Raw genomic sequence first — 18953 nt, forward strand, 5'->3', positions numbered from 1 at the left:
TGAGGGTTGTTGGAGTTATTTTTGGACATAATTTCTCAAGATAACCTTTGTCTGTGTTACAACTCATACGGAGAATTGTTTATATGCCACTCCATAAAGATGGAAAACAATGAGTCTGCATTTGCTCTTAAAGTCAATAAAAAGACAAACTGAGAACGAAATTTCTAATCAAGTCACGGGCTCACGGTCAAGCTCAACAGTTGGTATTCAGTAAAAGTCTAAGAATATAATCCAAAAGGGTGTTAGATATTTCATATTCAATGTTAACATGACTCCTCCAACTTAGATTATGGAAAGCCAAAATCCTTCTTTTATTATATGTGGAAGTCCATTTTCTAAGTCCATGTTTGAAAATTCTATTATGCTCCCCATGGAACACACCCACCATTTGTTAGAAGAATAAGACCTATGCACTGAGTAAAAGTCATATATATTTAATGGTAAATATGCTCCTTGGTTTTCCTTCCTCTCGAAGCATAGAAGAGTCTCTCCACGTTATAATACTAAACTAAAATTAAAAGAGGAATAATTTGAGTAGCGTGGATCAAATCGAATGGTATGATTGACTAGCCACTTTAACGCTTGGTCGTTCACATCATGGACCACTAGATACATACAAATAGAATACAACAAACAATAACACCAGTTATATCTTGGGAGGGAATGAGGTTGGAAGCAATAAATTTGAATAATTAACAAGTCTAATCCAATCAGGTGAGAGTGTTTCATCGAACGGTCATCATCATCTTGACAAATTCATCATAGTTAACTTGACCATCACCATCCAAATCTGCTTCTTTAATCATCTGTTCCACCTCCTCATCGGTTAGTTTTTCACCTAGATTGATCATCACGTGTCTCAACTGCACAGCACAAAAATAATTATTTTACTATCATACACGAGTTGCTATGTATGTGTATGTTGTGTGTATAATTATACACTTGACATACGTAGAAAGAGAGAGGAAGCGTAAGATTCTCTTCAGCACTCAAATGTCAAACTCAATACATTTTCTAATCAAATAGCTAATATTCATTGCATGCGCAAACGTAAGGTGTACTGTCCTTGTTGTGTATATAAAATAACTATTTCACAATTTTTACATATAAAAATTGAAGAAATTTCATGTGTAAGTAATAGTGAAAATTAAATAACTTTAAAAATAAGGAAAATTAAAACTGTCAACAATTATTGAGTAAAAAAGAATATCAAGGGCTCCTTTAAGAGCTGTAAACCAATTTGCAACATCTTGGCCATACCTGCTTTGCTCACGTTTGCAGAAAATCTCACTTATCAAAATTATCAGAAAAACTGATGTGAATGTTAATGAATATTTGAAATGCGTTGCCATCTAGGAAAGAAAAATACTACCAAAAAGAAAAACAAAACAAAATGTGTACCTCACTGGCTGATATATAGCCATTTTGATCCTTGTCAAAAACCTTGAAAGCCTCTTTGAGCTCCTCCTCAGCATCAGTGTCCTAAATGAAAAAGTACACAAAACTGAACTTAGTGTTTGGTTATTTATATAATGAAAGGTATATGAAGCTTTCCAACACATGCAAATATAAACAAATTAGAACTCATTGGTATGTATAATAGCAATGAATGATAAATAAGGAACATAACTTACTTTCACTTTCTTGGCCATCAAGCTCAAGAACTCATCAAATTCAATGGTTCCATTGCCATCTGCGTCAACTTCACTTATCATATCTTGGAGCTCTTCTTCAGTTGGATTCTGATCCAATGACCGAATGACAGTGGCTAGTTCTTCCACAGTAATGCAACCTATAAGAAGATGCACACAATTTATAAACATAGTATTGATAAGAATTCTACCAATGAACAACATATACCCATTTTATGAAAATCATAGACAGAGATAAAAGGGAAATCTTTCTCACCATCTCCGTCTTTGTCAAACAAGCCAAAGGCCTCTTTGAAGTCAACAATCTGTTCTTCACTCAGGACATCTGTCATGGTGTATATGTTTTTCAAACTTGAACAAGAGAAAGAGACAGAGAGAAAAGAAGAGAGAAAATGAGGAAGGGAGAGTAATGTGTTGAGTATTGCTAAAGCTTGGCTGGGCTATATGTAGAACTTCAATGAGGCTAGCTAGTCTACCAAGTTTTCTTTAAAAATTCTAATTTAATGAGTCAAATAATGTTTATGACTGCATTTTGTTGCTATAGTTGTGGCTTTATTGTGGAAAAAAGAATCATATTGTAATTGTAATTGTGATGTGGTACAAATGGGGTGGGGGTGGGGCATGATGATTTAAATGCTCTCAATGATTTTTTAATATGTAATTATATTTATTTGATTAATATAATGCGGTGAAAATCTTGACAGCTGGAAGGGTTTGGTGTTTAGGGGACAAAACAAAAAGCCTTAATTCAAACTTGAAGGGTATGGACTAAGGAGTATGGGGAGGTGTGTAGAGTCCTGAGTTTTCATCAATTTCCACCCAAAGACCACGCTGGTTGATTTGCTTGCACAATAAGAGACTCTTATGGGCTTCTTCTGCTATGTGTAATGTGTGTGTGTGGATCACACTGTCAACGCGGTTCAAGAATGAAAAGAAACATACATACGCGTTGTGTTGTACTAAATGGGATGTACGTGTGAAGAATGTGTCCTCAAGACTTGACTCACTCATCGACCTTTCTTTGGTTTCCCCTCTACTTTATGAAGCAATGTCATTTCAATAACATACCCTCATAAAGTCACAATTCTATGCAGAAAATAAAAAATAAAAAAATATTATAAAATGTTAGATATTTTTAGTGAATTAAATAATATTAAAAAACTGTTTTGACAAAATTTCTAGTTGAAATTCATCCCTCCCCACTATGCCATTTCTAAATTTTGAAGATGGAGGAGTTATGTTCCATTGTTTCTAGTCTTGGACTTGGTCTACGTTACTAGTTAACGCGGTTTCTGAAGGACATTGATTTGTTCATTGTTATTTGTGTTATTCTTTGCTACAAGAACTTTTGGCAATTTGTCTGTAGTTTTCGACATTTCACCATGAAAATCTTTGAATAATTCCTTACTAAAGGTGCTAGCCACCTTATGAATTTAACGCAATAATATATGACCCTGAAGCTTAACACCTTTGTAATAAATATATAATTACTGCTCAAAACAGTCTCTTTAAGCTATTTTTATTTTTTTTTAAATAATAGTTATTTTATAATTTTAAAAAAAATATTTTTTCTTTTTATTTTATTCTTAACATAATTATTATTTCAAAAAAAATTATCTTCATTCTCTATTCATTTATTATTATATAAACAAATTCTAAAATTAGTATAATAAAAATTTTCATAATACTTTTAATAAAAATAAGATAATTAAATTTATTTTAATTCTTGTTTCATAATTTTAAACAATATTTTTCAAGAGATAAAAATAATATATTTTTATAATTATTTTTTATGACATCATTCATTGCATTTTTCACTTTCTCTTTTTGATTTTTACTTTACATTTTAAATGTGAGTGTGGGAGTATTGCTTTCCATAAACTAAACAAAAGTGACATTGCTATATCTAAATAAACATGAATTTATAAATAAATAAAACTGGTTGATGGAATAGAATTTCACAAACACTTTACCTTCGGAGGTGTACAAACAAAGTTCTCATTAGGGTGTTTGTATGTGCTAGGAAAAATTCATGAGCTAATTTTATGATCTCAATAATATTTAACTAATAAATAAGTTGATTTAATATTTTGACAAAATATACTAATTTAAACAACATGCATTGGTCCAGGACCAAAGAAGAACATCATGCATTGTCAAGATATAATAGTTCAAAATTTTAAAATTAAAATTAACCAATATTTTACAATATACATTTAAAATAAATTATGTATAGAATTGTAATAATTCAAGTAAGAAAATCTTTATATTACTAATTATTAAAGGGGGACTGGATCACGACTTAAAAATACACTAAATTTAATTATAATTTACTCTGATTAAAGCGGATTATTAGGAGCTTACGAGTGTGATAGCTGTCTGTTGAAAAAAAAAAATCATAGGCATATCTAAGATAGACAATAATAATATTTTTTATCAAAAGGATCTAATGAAGAGGTGCCCGTACCAATGTACCATGCAAGCCTATCTATTGTAGGATTGTCTCATTTTCTTTTTGGCAGTTGACACTTTGAACTATTGGGTCGTGAAAATTAATTATTGATTTTAATAAATATTAATATAAACACATACTATCACTTAATAATATTTAATTGGATTGTTTTTATTGATTATCGATTCTTGTTTCCATTTTCCCTTCGTCCGAGACGGTGATGTCGATGAAATGCATGTGTTTAAGTTTAAACATTATAAAAAAGTTATAATGTGTTTTTAGAATTTGTCTCAGAAGTTATATTTTTAGAATTTTGAAAAAACATCCAAAAAAAATTGAATTTTATTTTTTCAAATAAATCTAAATCTAAAACATTTTTATATAAAAAGAACAAACAATGAAGTCCATAATACCCTAAATGCAATCAAATCACTCTTTTTGGTGTGAAATTACATATTTTAATAGCAAGTAGTAATGCTATAATTTAAGATAAAATATATCCATACCATGAAGTAGATCACCTGGAATAAAATATAATCAGATAATTGTTGATGAAAACAAGTCTATTATTTTAAAAATACATGGATTATTATGAGGTTTACGAAAGTAAAGAATATTAGTTTGTCAATTACTTAAAATCAAGTTAAATATCTTAGTGAATCTTCTTAAACACCATCTCATCATTAAAACATAAAATATATATAGGTTAATTTATATGTTCTGTTCCCTTATAATAAAATTTTACAATTCACGCATTATTTTGAGAAAAATGCATTGATATCTTTTGATAATGATTTTGCATATGTAAGGATAGATATGAGCAAAAGTTTTGTACAAATGAGTGTACATATATGTCTAAAGTTAAATTTGCAAATGAATTCAAAAGATAAGGGATGTGTGTATGTATATTAAAATCTTCAAGAAATGCCATGAAAATTAATTTAATTTCTTATTAATATTAGTATCTACAGAAAAACAAGTTGAGTGCATGAAACTAGCTAATAGAACTGCAAGTTTGGTATATTCAATGTATAGGAATTTAATTATGTTTCCCCAGGCACCATCTTATGGCAACGAAGATAGCACAATATTAACATTAAAAGAGAATGAAAACAACTAAGAGATTCAGATTGAAAAATACCATGATGGTTACACTTGTATTATATATCAGGTGCTACATAACTGGCATGTTTGTTATTGCAATAGCTGGACAATGGCTGTAATATATAAATAATTAGTCTTTCCAGAAGGTAGGAGATCAAATCCTTTAAAAATAAGCCCATACATTTATAGAATAGACCGAATTGACTCATGTATTACATTTTTTTAGGTCTGAAAATATAGATATCTTTCATCAGAAACATTAACATTATATTAACATTTTAGTGAAATTAGCACTCTTAATAATTTCTTTTTCATGCACCATTTATATAAATTGCTAGAATCAACAATGATAACAATTTCAATTTTTTTACTAAAAAAAGTTATAGTAAAATGTGTTCAAAATAATTTTTGAGATCTAGAATCAAACACTTTTAATTGCAATTGCATAATTAGTTTATATTATACAATAAATTTTGCATATTTATAATCTTTAATATTTTGATAATTTTTTAAATTGCATACAACTATTATACACAACAAAATTCTCTCATCCAATATAAGACATAAGCAAATTCAAAACTCGAGACCATTATAATCTTTAATATATAATCTCTTCACTTAATATTTATATTAAATAAATCTTCAAAGAGGGCAAATCACCTCTTCCCATTTTCGACCTCTTGATTGGCCTTCTAGTGAAAAAGCAACACCTCACAAAACAATGACAACTGAGAAAATTATTATTTTTTAAATAATGTGCAAATATTTAATTAGAATGAAAGGAAAGCGCCCCCCCCCAAAAAAAAAACCTTCTTTTGCTCTCATTTGTCCTTTTATTCTTTTTCGTCGTCTAAAAAACTCTTAACAAAGTCATTAAAAAAAAAAAACAATCCTATTCTGGATTTGATTCTTTTTCAGATCTTCAAACTTTTTTAAGCCAAAAGTTAAGCGATTATAATAAAAGTGAAAAAGGCCATAGCTCTCCAAGGGTCCATTTAAAGATGGATCACAATATTTGATTACACTTCACAATGAAATATAAATAAATAAATCCAATATGATTATTGACTATCATTGCCAAAAGATTGATAATTATCATCCGCACAATTAAGCTGTCATCTAAAATATAAGAACTATTTATTTGCTGTAACTATGAATATGAAAAATTGCTAATAATAACATCATTTAAGCCCCAAATTTTCTACTCCGAATTGGGATTAAAAAAAAAGTAAAACTCTTGCATATAGTATTGTCTATCAGAGAATCCAGCATCTGCAGTCTTTAGAAGTCTGGGGGCCTTCAAACCATCTATCCCATAAAGGATTCACAGGACCATTGGTTCTGTCAAACCCAAAAATTCATCTTTTGTAAGAAAAATATACCAAAGATAACATGAGTGCAACATTGATACAAGAAGTTCTAAGAAGAGACTTTACAATGATAGCAAAGGATCGGGTCTTGTCTCCACACTACCGAGCATTCTATCAAGAAAAATAGGACAGAAATTCAAAGTTTAGCTAGTATTGATTATGCATTAAACTAACATTGATTAAGCAAGATAAAATCAAATTTTTTCTCTTAAGTTTACTCTTTGCACGATGTAGATGCTTTTTCCATTCTTTCAAGGTGTTCTAGCTCTTCCTGCATTCATTTGATATGGAATATTAAAACACTTGTAGCACAATGTTCTGAAAGCAATACAAAAATTAATCTATATATCTGAGATATAAATTTTTGCTAGAGTTGCTTCTATACTCAATGGATGAAATGAGCCTGTGATAAATATGGAGTAATCTCAACTAGGTAAGGCCTAGATAGCATATTTGCAAACATGAAACTGTTGTTAGAGAGGACAGTAATATTTGAAACAGCTGTTAACTAAAAATATAGCAGTGGTTCCCTAATCAATATTATGTAATGATGGCAAATAACCAAATGTGCCAAAGGAGGAGGCAACTGAAAGATCTTGGGCAATATTGTTTTGCTCTTTGCATCCATTGATGTTGATGAAAATAACAGTTTCTCTAGTTCTCTTAACATCCAATTGTGATTGTTTAATTGCATATCCTTTACAGAATATAATAGAAGCTCAAGGTGTTAGCAGTGATCTGTTCAGTTTCACAAACCCCCAATTTGGTGTTTCTAGATTTCTTCACACCTAAATTTTAAGGTTTTAGCTAGGCAAGGATGAATGGAGGCAAGAGGGTCTGATAATTTTGATTTAAGGAAAATTAAAATCAAGTTCTCAAAGTGTTATGTTAGAATTCAATTACAAGGTATAAGACTTGAATTTCACATTGGAAGTATAGAATTCTGGTGTGGAATTTATAAAGTATTGAGCTCTCCATCTACAATGGCTAACTTTAATGGTGTGGTTTTCTCAAAGTTCTTATCCATTGGTAATAGAGTCTTATACCATAGTTGCATGTGAGGATGCTGACAATAATACTATCATTGCAGTGTTCATCCCAAGACTAGTTAAAGGGTTCACAAACAGTTAGCACGTGTATGTGTTGGGACTATGGAGCATGGTGGGATTTGTAGGATCTAATTACAAGGTATAAGACTTAAGTCTCACGTTGGAAGCATGGGATTCTAATATGGGATGTATAAACCATTGAACTTTCCAATTATAAGGGCTAGCTTTTGTGGTGTGATTTTCTCAAGGTTCTTAACACATTCCCTCTGATCGCCATTCAATAAAGAGTACATTCTCATAAGTGATCTAAAATGTCTTGGTTTAACCTTTGCCCTTCCTTAAAAGAGGCGGATTCTATAAGATTGGAAGGACTTCGGTGGCAAATCTAAAAGAAAATTTATGCCCCCTAATGCAAATAAATGGAGTTTCGGGTAAACTACAAAATAAAAAGATCCTTTGCTCGAGTTCAGTGTGACATCAATTTGAATCATTTTGATGCCACTTAAATAGTTAGAGGCTTAATTTGATGTCACAAATCATTGGAGGAATAAAATGGTGGTTTGGTAAGGTAAAAAAAAATACTATACAGCGCACATTCAATAAAACAACTACCCCTGTACCTATCAGGAGGCCACCCCTACAATTGAGGTTCATGGACCAAAACATGATGTACCACTGGTATCTGAAACATTAACTTTCCAATTTGTCTGGCTCATCATATTCCACAAACCAAACTCATAACTCGATTATTAACTTATTATCCAATAAGCAGGCAACATGATCAATTCCAAATTTGTTTCGGAGAATATCGAAACAGCAATGAAGAAAAGTTTAAAAACTTTCCCAACCCATTTACCATTTCTCGTATACACGTAGAAGAACAAAATGTTACCAATCAAAAAGCAAAAGGTCAATAATAAAACGACACAGACACAGAACAAACAAAAAATTAAATAAAAGAATCACCCCAACCAATGAACAAAACTCCAAAATACGATGATGAAGCAGGTACCTCTAAGAACCTTGTTTCTTGTTCCAACCGTTTCAGTTCAGCATGTATCCTATGCTTCCCTCTCGTGTCTGCAGAAGACAAAGATTGAACCCTGTGGGTCATGGGCCTCACTGATTCAGCCCCATCCGCTTGCATTTTCTGAAGCTGAACCGGTGGCGATGAAAAATCTCTAGTTTGTACACAGTTGATGACCCAGAAAGCCTATGAAACAGAAGTGATTGAGTGTAAAGACTCCATTTTTGAGGAAAACGAGGATGACTCAGAAATTTCCGTGGACCCCATCAAGTGTTGGCCATGAAAGCAGAAGCAGGGTAGGTTCAGAAAGCAACAGAGCAGAATCTAAGGTTGTACTGAAATCAGAGACAAAGACAGGTCACAAGTGAGTTTGGTGAAGAATAAGAGAGAAAGGTTCAGGTTTATGCGTTGGATGTTCCAAGTTTAAAGTATAATTTCACAGTGAAGCGGAATATGAGTATATATATCTATAAGGTTAAAGAGAAAACTTCGGTTTCAAGCGTGGAAGTTGGAAGAAAGCTGGTTTTCTTTTGAGTCTCTCTCTCTCACTTTCCAACTTCGAGGTTTCTTTCTAGCAGTTTCATGCGGTGACATGTACTGTTTTTAATCTGCTTACTGTCTCTTTTGCAAATATACTCTGTATTCACTCTGTCTGTTTGCAAACAAACATTTACAGTTGTTTTTCATTTTCCTTATTTGTTCTAGACCTTGAAATACCACGAGTTGCAGGGTGTGGCCGTTGTTTTAGTCTTTCGTTTAAACAGTCTTTGAGAACGGATTCATACCAAAATGATATAAGAGGAAAAATTTTAATTTATGGGTTTGGTTTCAATTATGTTAAAGAAATAATTGTTTATTTTTCACCTTTTCAAAGAATATTTTGAAAACAAGACATTATTTTCCTTAAAGTAAAGCTATTCGATATATTTTTAACATAAATGGCTGTAATACAAGAAATAATTGTTTCTATGTTTGACTTTAATAAGGTTCGATCTAGTGTTTTTCTTTTGGAGGAAGGATTTTTCTTTCTTTTGAACATGTTTGACCATTAACATGATGCTAAGACTTGTATGGTTAGTGAATCCCTAAAACATTAATGATGATGATTTTTTGGGATGGTTTTCTTTTTTCTTCAGCAAGAAAAATAATTTCATTCTTTAATTTTAAAAACCTATAAATGCTTCACTTATTTTCTTAAGCTTCATTTACTGTTTTAAACATGTAAAATGATTATTAAATTTCTAAATGTATACAAAATGGTCATTTAAACCGACCTTAACAGAGCCAAAAAAAAAGTTATTCCTAACTTAAGTTTGTATAAAATTTATCGAAATTATTATATATTAATCGGTGATTAGTTTAAGTGATATATTTTATTCTTTAAGTAATGTTTAAAATTAAAATCTTATGTATAAAAAATATTCATTAGAAGAGTTAATTCTAATATGTTATGTAAGTTATTAGACAAACTTTAGTTATTTAGACCTTTTATTCAGATAAATGAATAAATTAATTTAACAGTCCAAAATCGGTAGTAAAAAGATATAAGCTTTTATGAAATAAAAGGTTAATATTTTAAATTGCAAAATGGTCTTTAAGAAATATTCTTATCGCTACTCAAATTCCTTGGTAACATTATGAGTAATACACATAAGACTATACAAAATCTTTGACAACGCCATGAAAAATATATTTACAGCTACATAATTTTTTCTATAGACTGCATTTTTTTTAAATGTTTGTTAAGTTATTAGTATACATTAGTGTTAGAGTCAGTATTAATTTTGGTTGTTCAAAGTAATAACTTTAGTTAATGTACCAAAACAAAAACAAAAAACATGAATGTACCGAAAAAAAAGTAACAAAACAATATCTAAAAAATTCTCCAAGAATGTTAATTTGTTAATAAATTTACCATTTTTAAATAAATTTATCTTTCCTAAAACCAATTTATATAAATAATATGTTTTAGAAACAAAACAATAAAACTTGCCATTTTTAGAGACTGGACTGTGTTCTGACTATTTTATTTAGTTTTTTTCCTAATGGCTGTGTAGCGAATCCACTTTGAAGTTGGTAAAGAATTTAATAAGCCAAGATCTTCAGAAGAAAAAGAATCACATTAATTTAATAACTCAAAGATTACATTAATATAGTTATGTAGGGTAAATTTGTGTCGCCTAAATAGGATATTTAAAGTTTGTGGCATAAAATAAAATATTTTAGCATCTAAATTCCTAAATAAATTAATTTAAAAGTTCAAATTAGGCACTGAAAATCTGCAGTCTGGAATATTTTTTTTTTCTGGTAATTATCTGCAAGCTTTTAAATTAATTTGGTTAGAGTATGGTATTTTTTTAATCGATGGAGTTTGGTAGATTAGGTATTAGGTAAACAATGTCATTTTCCATTTGACTTTCGTGGTAGAAAATCAAATACTCGTGTCTAATTAAAAACACCCATTATCAGCAGAAATGTGAGTCTCTGTAAAATTTATTATTATAACAGTTGAAATTAGAATTGAGCAAGTAATAAAATAAAATTGTAATAAATAAGATTATAATTTTTAAATATATGTATAAATAAAATTGTAATTCTTTAGATAATGCTCACGTATATTAAGATTTTTTCAAGGTTTGCACTAATTTCAGAACAATAAAGATGTAAATGCAATTATTTGTTCCTTTAAGGGGAACATTTGGATTTTCTGAAGTGTAAAAATAAAGCATTCACTTAATCGAGATTTAAATAAAAAATTAAATAATTTATGAATAATTCAGTTAATATCTATAATTAATTACGTGAAAAAAAGTTTAATTTGTAATTTCTAGTATTTTGCTTATAATGTTTTTGAAAAAAAAGTAAATTTTAAAAATGTTACAATACTGTTATTTAAGAAATAATTGAACTATTTTTAGTAAATATATAATTTTTTATTAGAGATTTATTGAAGAATCAATAAATAAAAAAATATTCAAAAATACGTAAAAATATTTTTGTCGTAAAATATTAAATAGGCATATAGGCCCTTCTTAAAGGACTGACACATTAACTGAATGGATTGCGATTGAGAAAACTGAGTGTTACGGGCCATTAATACGAGGCATTTCATGGCAACTACAGACATGTTTTTGACACAAAACAAAGACATGTCTTTGACTTTATGCCCTCCACACTTGTCTTCTCAACTAACAATACCGCCACTACAGCACAGAGAAATTGAAAAACCCCATATTTTTTTGGGACAGCCGCGTCAGGAACAATGAATTAGGAAAGAAATACATTATTAGAAGCAAGAGAAAAATTACAAACAATTTTACTTAGTATTAAGATATTATGGACTTAGGCTAAGAACGACTAAAGTAAGTGATTCATAAGTAAGGAATAATTTTTAAATCATTAAATATATTTTAAAATTTATAAATAATTTAGCTCTTTAACGTATAATTTAATAATCCAAGTTTAAATATATATATATATATATATATATATATATATATTATTTAATATTTTTTTGTAATTTTTTTTAACTTTTAAAATTTATTATTTTGTATCTTCAGTATATGTCATTTTTTATTTTTAAAATTCTATTATCTTTTTTTATTTACACATTTGTGTATCTTGGATCTTCAAACCTTATTTTAAAAAGATATGCACTCATGCATTTTGAATTTATAATAAAATATAATGTTTGAATTAATAGAATGTTAAATGTTATTTTAGATCTTTAGAGCTCCGTACAAACTTTATTTATGAAGTTAATAATTTTTAAAATTAAAACTTCTACACCTACTCTTACCGTCTTAATTTATTATGAAAATGAGATTTTGTATTAATACATTATTTAATATCTTTTTAGATCTTTCTCATATCCTACATAATGGTCACTTTTGCATCGCACAATTTGTATAACATTTTCTTAAGCCAATTTTTCTAACTTAAGCGAAAATTACAGACAACAAAATTAACTCACTAGAAGTAATTTGCTTAAGCGGTACATAAACTGCTTAAGCCATGTAATATAGTACAACATTAGTTTAAGCAACAAATATTAACTTAAGCTAACAAGTGTTGGCTTAAGCAAATTTTGATGAAAAATTTATATTTATCTCTGTCTTTGATTGTTAAAGCGTATAGATGTTGGCTTAAGCGAATTTCAACAAAATTTTCTAATTCATCACTTTCTAAATTTTGCTTAAGTGAATAATGGTGGCTTAAACAAAAATTACAGCAAATGAATTTCCTATGTTCCTTTTGGTTCAACAGAATCTCTTTAGTCATTATCCTTATTCCGATCAAACCAAAGTATTAATTTTTAAGATAATTGAGATGGATATATAATGTTTTTAAATTTACAAAGATCATAGTTAAAAGTATAAAAATCTAAAGGAAGAATGGTTATGTAAGTTTAGAGTAGATTTGAAAAATAAGTCCGCATACTATTAAGAAGGAGGAATTGAAATAGGAGGAGGAATTGAACAAAGCTTATAAAATAATATTCCAAGAGAGGATTACCTAATTTCATTAGATCTCTTACCTTGGATATATTTTTTTAGACTTTTATCAAGTAAAGTTCAACTGTAGCAACTTAATTTATCGTTGAACTTTACCTTGGAAACATAAAAACGAATTATTAAAGTTGCTTTAAAAATAAAGGTGAGAATGAGTTTGAGATAATATGATATAGTTTCACATGAATGAATAATTAGATTATTTCTTAAATGATAATTGTTTTTAAAAAAATTATGTTAAAGAATGACATGTTTTAAATATCTAAGAGATTGAGATTCTTTATCTACAAAATTTATTAGGAATTAAATTTTGAATTTTTAAAACCTGTTATAGTAAGTCATTTTGTTAACTTATTTACGAGTCACTTACTATATTAACTCACCGTAACCTTCACTGATATTATGGCCTAAAAATGGGTGATTCTAGCATTTTCTCTATCTTTTTTGGAAGAAAGGTTTAGGATGACTTATCTAAACGCTTTAAGTTTTGTAATTATTGATTGAATTTTCTTTTAATTGAACAATTAATAATGGATGTGAGAAATCAGGTCTTCCAGTAAGTCTTTTGCTTACTTATTGTTAATTTGTTGAAGGATATATTAATAATTTGTTACACGTCTTTCTCTTCATCTTAGTCTTCTTATAAGTCTTTTTCTTACACTCATACTCCAAATTAACCCAATCAAACATAACTAAACTTCATTTTTTCATTATGATTGTTATTTTCACCCTCGTCATCTTCTAGTGCTCATTCACACTAGAGACTTCATTGCCAAGTAGCTCCGACCATCAGATTATAGTCTCATCTTCCAGACATTATTGCTAGCGAAGACATATTCTTTGTTAGAAATAACACACCGCTGGAAAAATTTTATGAAATTTAAAAAGATGTTGTTATGTTTATGACTATTTCATATCAACAACATATATAATTTAATACCATGTTATGATATCTATTTCCACAATAACATAATAAAACATTCATATTCTCCTATCCTCTTAAAAAAAATTTAAAATTCAACAAAGAAAGACGCATTTTAGGTTCTTTCGTTCTCCATGCTTTAAATCAAGGTCAATTGGTATCTTCACATTCGTACATTAAGAAAGTTAAATTGACTCACTATTAAATGAAAATGAAATTTTACAATTTAATTAGAAATAGTCCCTCCAAATGTAATTGGCCTGAAAATTAACTATAAACCTTTAGTCTTCGAGTACGTCTACATCTTCCCCTTCTTCATTATCGTTTTCCATTTTCTCTTGCTTTTGGAATTTACATTTTCACCATTTATAAAAATATAGTATCATTTTAACAATGGTATGATACACATTTGGACTTAATTGTGTATTATTTTACCCTCAAATCATAGTCATTCATTTTCTTTAAATTAGATCAACGATGAGAAACAATTTTTTGTGGAAAAATATAGGGAGGTTGTTAGAATCTCTCCAAAAATGAGGATTAAGGTTCTCACTCAAAAGACTACAATGATGATGATAGTCCAATCCATCAAATCATGTTTGGGTGCAATAGAATTAGGCTTAAATACCTTAAGGATTATGTAGTTCCTTAGTTAAGAAAGGGGTGTACTTTAGGCTAGTGTCAACCTCAGTGTATAGGAACATTGTCTAGAGTTAGTTAGGATCTTTGGGTAGATTTGTTAGCTATGATATGTTATGAATGTCGTTGGCTAGTTTTGCTCTCTGTGTGTGTGTAAATATTCTCAATTCAATAAAGAAGGCAAGAAATATGTTTTTCTCTCTTTTAGATTGTGGAGGAAGCCTTCCCTCAAAGAAAAGCATTAATATTGATGCAACAAGATGACTACCTTGAAGACGCGAGTACTTTCTTAGCAAGGCAACGGATTAGGATTACGTTGTGGCCTAAACCTTGTTGTCCAACCATTCTCATGAACCACCGTGAAGCTTGACATTCCACATCTTCATGAGTCTGACCCCTTAGGTCAGATTTTCAAAACCAATCAATTTTTTTATTTCTATAATATGTCAGAGGATCAACGACTTAGAATCGCTTCTTTTTCCATAGAGGGTTAAGTTCTCAGATGGTTCCAATGGATGTATGTCAACAATCAAATCACTACTTGGCAAATATTCATCCATTGTCTAGAAATCAAGTTCACCCATCACATTATGAGGATCCTAAGGGCACTCTATTCAAGTTGTGCCAAACCACCACAGTTAATGATTATTAAGTGTAGTTTGAAAGCCTTGTGAATCGCACTGTGGGTCTACCCTACCTATTCTTTTTGAGTTGCTTCATCTATGAATTAAAATCAAATATTAGACTAGAGGTGCAAGCTTTTTAATCCATCTCGTTGTCTCAAGTTATTAGCCTCACCAAGTTGCAAGAAGAGATATTTGCAGAAACTCTCAGCTTCAGCACATTTGCAACAAATCAATAATTTGGGTCCTCAATCAGCTATTTCCACAACTATCGCCACTACCACTCCAACAATCCCTACCCTTTCTTCAACCTCAATTAATCCTTCAACCTTACAAGCTCAGTATGAACTCTAACCTACCACCCTTCAAACGCATCACGGTTGAAGAGTTGCAAGCCTGAAGAGACAAAGGGTTATGTTACTACTGTGATAAGCATTATAGGCCTAGTTACAAGTGCAAGAGGCAGTTCTTGTTGATAGCAAAGCACAATGATTGTGACATCATCGAGGAAGATTTGACCCATTTTTTACAAACTAAAGCCCAAACCCAAACTGACCCACCTGATAACACATCAGCCCAAATTAGCCTCTATGTTCTTTTAGATCATTCTATTTCCTAAACATTACGAATGTTGGACTAGATAAACAATTCCCTATTTGCAATTTTGATTGATAATGGTAGTACCCATAGTTTCATCCAAGACCAGATCGTACAATTTTTAGGCCTCCATGTGGAGTCAACACAAGGATTTCCATGTTTTGGTTGGAAATGGTGAAAAGTTGCCTTGTTCCTTAGCTTGTAAATAGGTCCCTTTGCAATTAAGTTCTTATCAATTTTTTGTTAATTTGTTTATTTTATCCCTCAGCGTGCAAAAGCTTGTTTTAGGGGTTCAGTGGCTGACAACCTATTTGCAATTTTGATTGATAATGGTAGTACCCATAGTTTCATCCAAGACTAGATCGTACAGTTTTTAGGCCTCCATGTGGAGTCAACACAAGGATTTCCATGTTTTGGTTGGAAATGGTGAAAAGTTGCCTTGTTCCTTAGCTTGTAAATAGGTCCCTTTGCAATTAAGTTCTTATCAATTTCTTGTTAATTTGTTTATTTTATCCCTCAGCGTGCAAAAGCTTGTTTTAGGGGTTCAGTGGCTGACAACCTTGGGTCCAGTGCTCATAGATTATGAGCAACTCACCATAAAGTTCATACATGGTGGAAAATTAGTTCAACTCAAACAAGAGAATCGCTCTGCTTCTCAAGCAACTTCATCTCACTATTTGAGACAAATAATAAATACTGGTAGAGTTGTTAAGCTATTTCAATTGCTATTATTGCCATCAACAACCACAACTAATGAACCTTACATAGTTCCTGAAATTCAAGTTATTATAAGTAAATACTCTTAATTTTTTGATACGCCATAAGTTCTTCCTATAAAACAAGCAACAAATCACCATATTTTATTAGATTATTTTAATAATCTATATAGTGGCTTATGTAACTTATAGTATGACTTTAATTGAAGATTTAATGTGATGGTTGTTAAATATAAAATATAAAGTCATTAAGGGTATAATTGAAAATATAATCATAAGGAAACCTTCTCCGCTCTCTTCAGATAAATAAAAGAGCAGTTACCAAAATAAGGATTATGGTCATTCTCTATTTTATAGTCTTATGGTAACCAGAAAAGAAGAACTCTCTCTCAACTATTAGAGAGGAGCTAAAGGAAGAATGAAGAGTTGAAGAAAATAGTTAAGAAAAAAGGCGACCATATTTGCTCATGATATTTAGGAACTCTTTCTGTATTTAGATTTACATAAAATTCTTTTTGTATTTTAGATTATTTTGTAACAACTTTTTGTTATTAGATACATGCCTGTTGTATATATGTTCATGTTCCTCAACAGCAATGACATAGTGAATTATATTCACAATTTCTATCTTGGTATCAATTTTACCTCAAGAGGTCCAAGTGTTTACTTGCTTAAGAGTTGATTGAATATCTTGAACATATAATTTTAAGGCATGGTGTAGGGCTAGATCCTAAAAAAAAAAAACTAAACAATGGTGTCTTGGCCAGTACCCACAAATTTCAGATAATTATGCAATTTTTTTGGGCTTAACAAGCTTTTACCGTAAGTTTGTGCACTATTATGCCTCTGTTATTGCATCGCTCATGGACCTTCTTAAAAAGGGCACATTTATATGGTCGAATGAAACTCAACTTGCCTTTGATAAGTTGACAACTATCATGACTCAGGCCCCTATTTTGGCTTTCCTAATTTTTATGAGGAGTCTGTATAGAAATTGACATGTCACATCAAGAATAAGAGATGTGTTGTTGCAAGATGGCCACGCAATTTTCTATTTTAGCAAGAATTTTTGCCCCAAACTCTTGCAAGCTTATATGTGAGAGAGCTCCATGCCATTACTGTTGTAGTCAAAAAGTGGAGGACTTATTTGTTGGGCAGAAAATTCATAATTCATGTTGATCAAAGGAGTCTTTGAGAGCTTATGACTCAAGTAATACAAACTCCTAAGCAACATTATTATTTATTTAAAATGCTAGGATTCTATTATAAGATTATGTATAAGTTAAGAATAGTCAATAAAGTGGTTGATGCTTTGAGTAGACTACAAGAAAATTCATCTTAGTTGTTCAGGCTCGTGTTACCTTAGTGTGATCTTATGATTAAAATTCAGGTTGAGGATTCCTTTAATTTAGAGTTACAGAAATTGTATCAGACAGTTCTTCTTGGCTCTAACCAATTTTTGGATTTTATATCGTGCAATGAGTCATTCTTTAAAAAAAAATAAGATCTTTTTTACCAACACATTCATTTCCGAAGCAAGTTTTTTTGGATGAGTTCTATGCTACACCTATGGCTGGACATGTAGGCACACATAGGACATATAACAGACTTTGAAAAAATTTCTTCTCGAAAGGAATAAAATAAGATGTGACTAATTTTGTCAAGGCTTGTATAACTTGTCAATAAACTAAATATTCACATTTGCTTTTTAGTTTTGCTGCAACCATTTCCTCTACCTTCATCTATTTAGGAGGATATTTCTTCTTAATTTCATAGTTTAACTTCCTTCCTTCCAAAGTTATACAATGATTCTTGTTATAGTGGATCGATTCTCTAAAGCAGCCTATTTTGCTATGCTTCCAACCTCATTTATTGTTGTCAAAGTTATTGAGTTATTTGCTTTTATGGTTTGTAAGTTGCATGGTAAGCCTAAAAGCATTGTATCCGATCATGACCATATCTTTATAAGTCAATTTTGATAAGAACTCTTTAAACTTAGTGGAACCAAGTTGCAAATGTCTTATGCTTATCACTCACAAATTAACGGTCAAATTGAGGCTGTAAACAAAGTTTTATAGCGGTATCTTAGAGCCTTTGTTCACAGTCAACTGAAGCAATGGTAAAAATATTTACATTAGGCATAATTGCTTTGTAATACTACCAAACACTCCTCTACATGTCTCACTCTTTATGAGATAGTTTACAATAAACTCCCTCAATCTCTGTCTTAGTACGTAAGTAGGTACTAGTAGAAATAAAGCTATAGATGCTAAAATGTCCAAATGCATAAC

The 18953-nt window shown here is 30.3% G+C and overlaps 2 protein-coding genes across 2 annotated transcripts; both read right to left on the reverse strand.

The window, feature by feature from the left end:
- Positions 1 to 725: 725 nt before the first annotated feature.
- LOC113872169 (calmodulin-like protein 11) lies at positions 726 to 1999 on the reverse strand. Its single transcript, XM_027509497.1, has 4 exons — positions 1909 to 1999; positions 1635 to 1792; positions 1402 to 1482; positions 726 to 863 (listed from the first exon to the last, which is right to left on the reverse strand). The coding sequence occupies exons 1-4, from the start codon at positions 1982 to 1984 to the stop codon at positions 726 to 728; spliced, it is 453 nt and encodes a 150-aa protein (XP_027365298.1). The 5' UTR covers positions 1985 to 1999.
- A 4453-nt stretch (positions 2000 to 6452) lies between these two features.
- LOC113873542 (guanine nucleotide-binding protein subunit gamma 2-like) lies at positions 6453 to 8950 on the reverse strand. Its single transcript, XM_027511697.1, has 4 exons — positions 8640 to 8950; positions 6797 to 6849; positions 6645 to 6689; positions 6453 to 6549 (listed from the first exon to the last, which is right to left on the reverse strand). Exons 1-4 carry the CDS (start codon positions 8772 to 8774, stop codon positions 6465 to 6467), a joined length of 318 nt encoding a protein of 105 aa, XP_027367498.1. The 5' UTR covers positions 8775 to 8950; the 3' UTR covers positions 6453 to 6464.
- Positions 8951 to 18953: the final 10003 nt, after the last annotated feature.

Source organism: Abrus precatorius, unplaced genomic scaffold, assembly GCF_003935025.1.
Source record: "Abrus precatorius isolate BTA unplaced genomic scaffold, Abrus_2018 Scaffold7, whole genome shotgun sequence".
In the NCBI taxonomy this organism is placed as follows: domain Eukaryota; kingdom Viridiplantae; phylum Streptophyta; class Magnoliopsida; order Fabales; family Fabaceae; genus Abrus; species Abrus precatorius.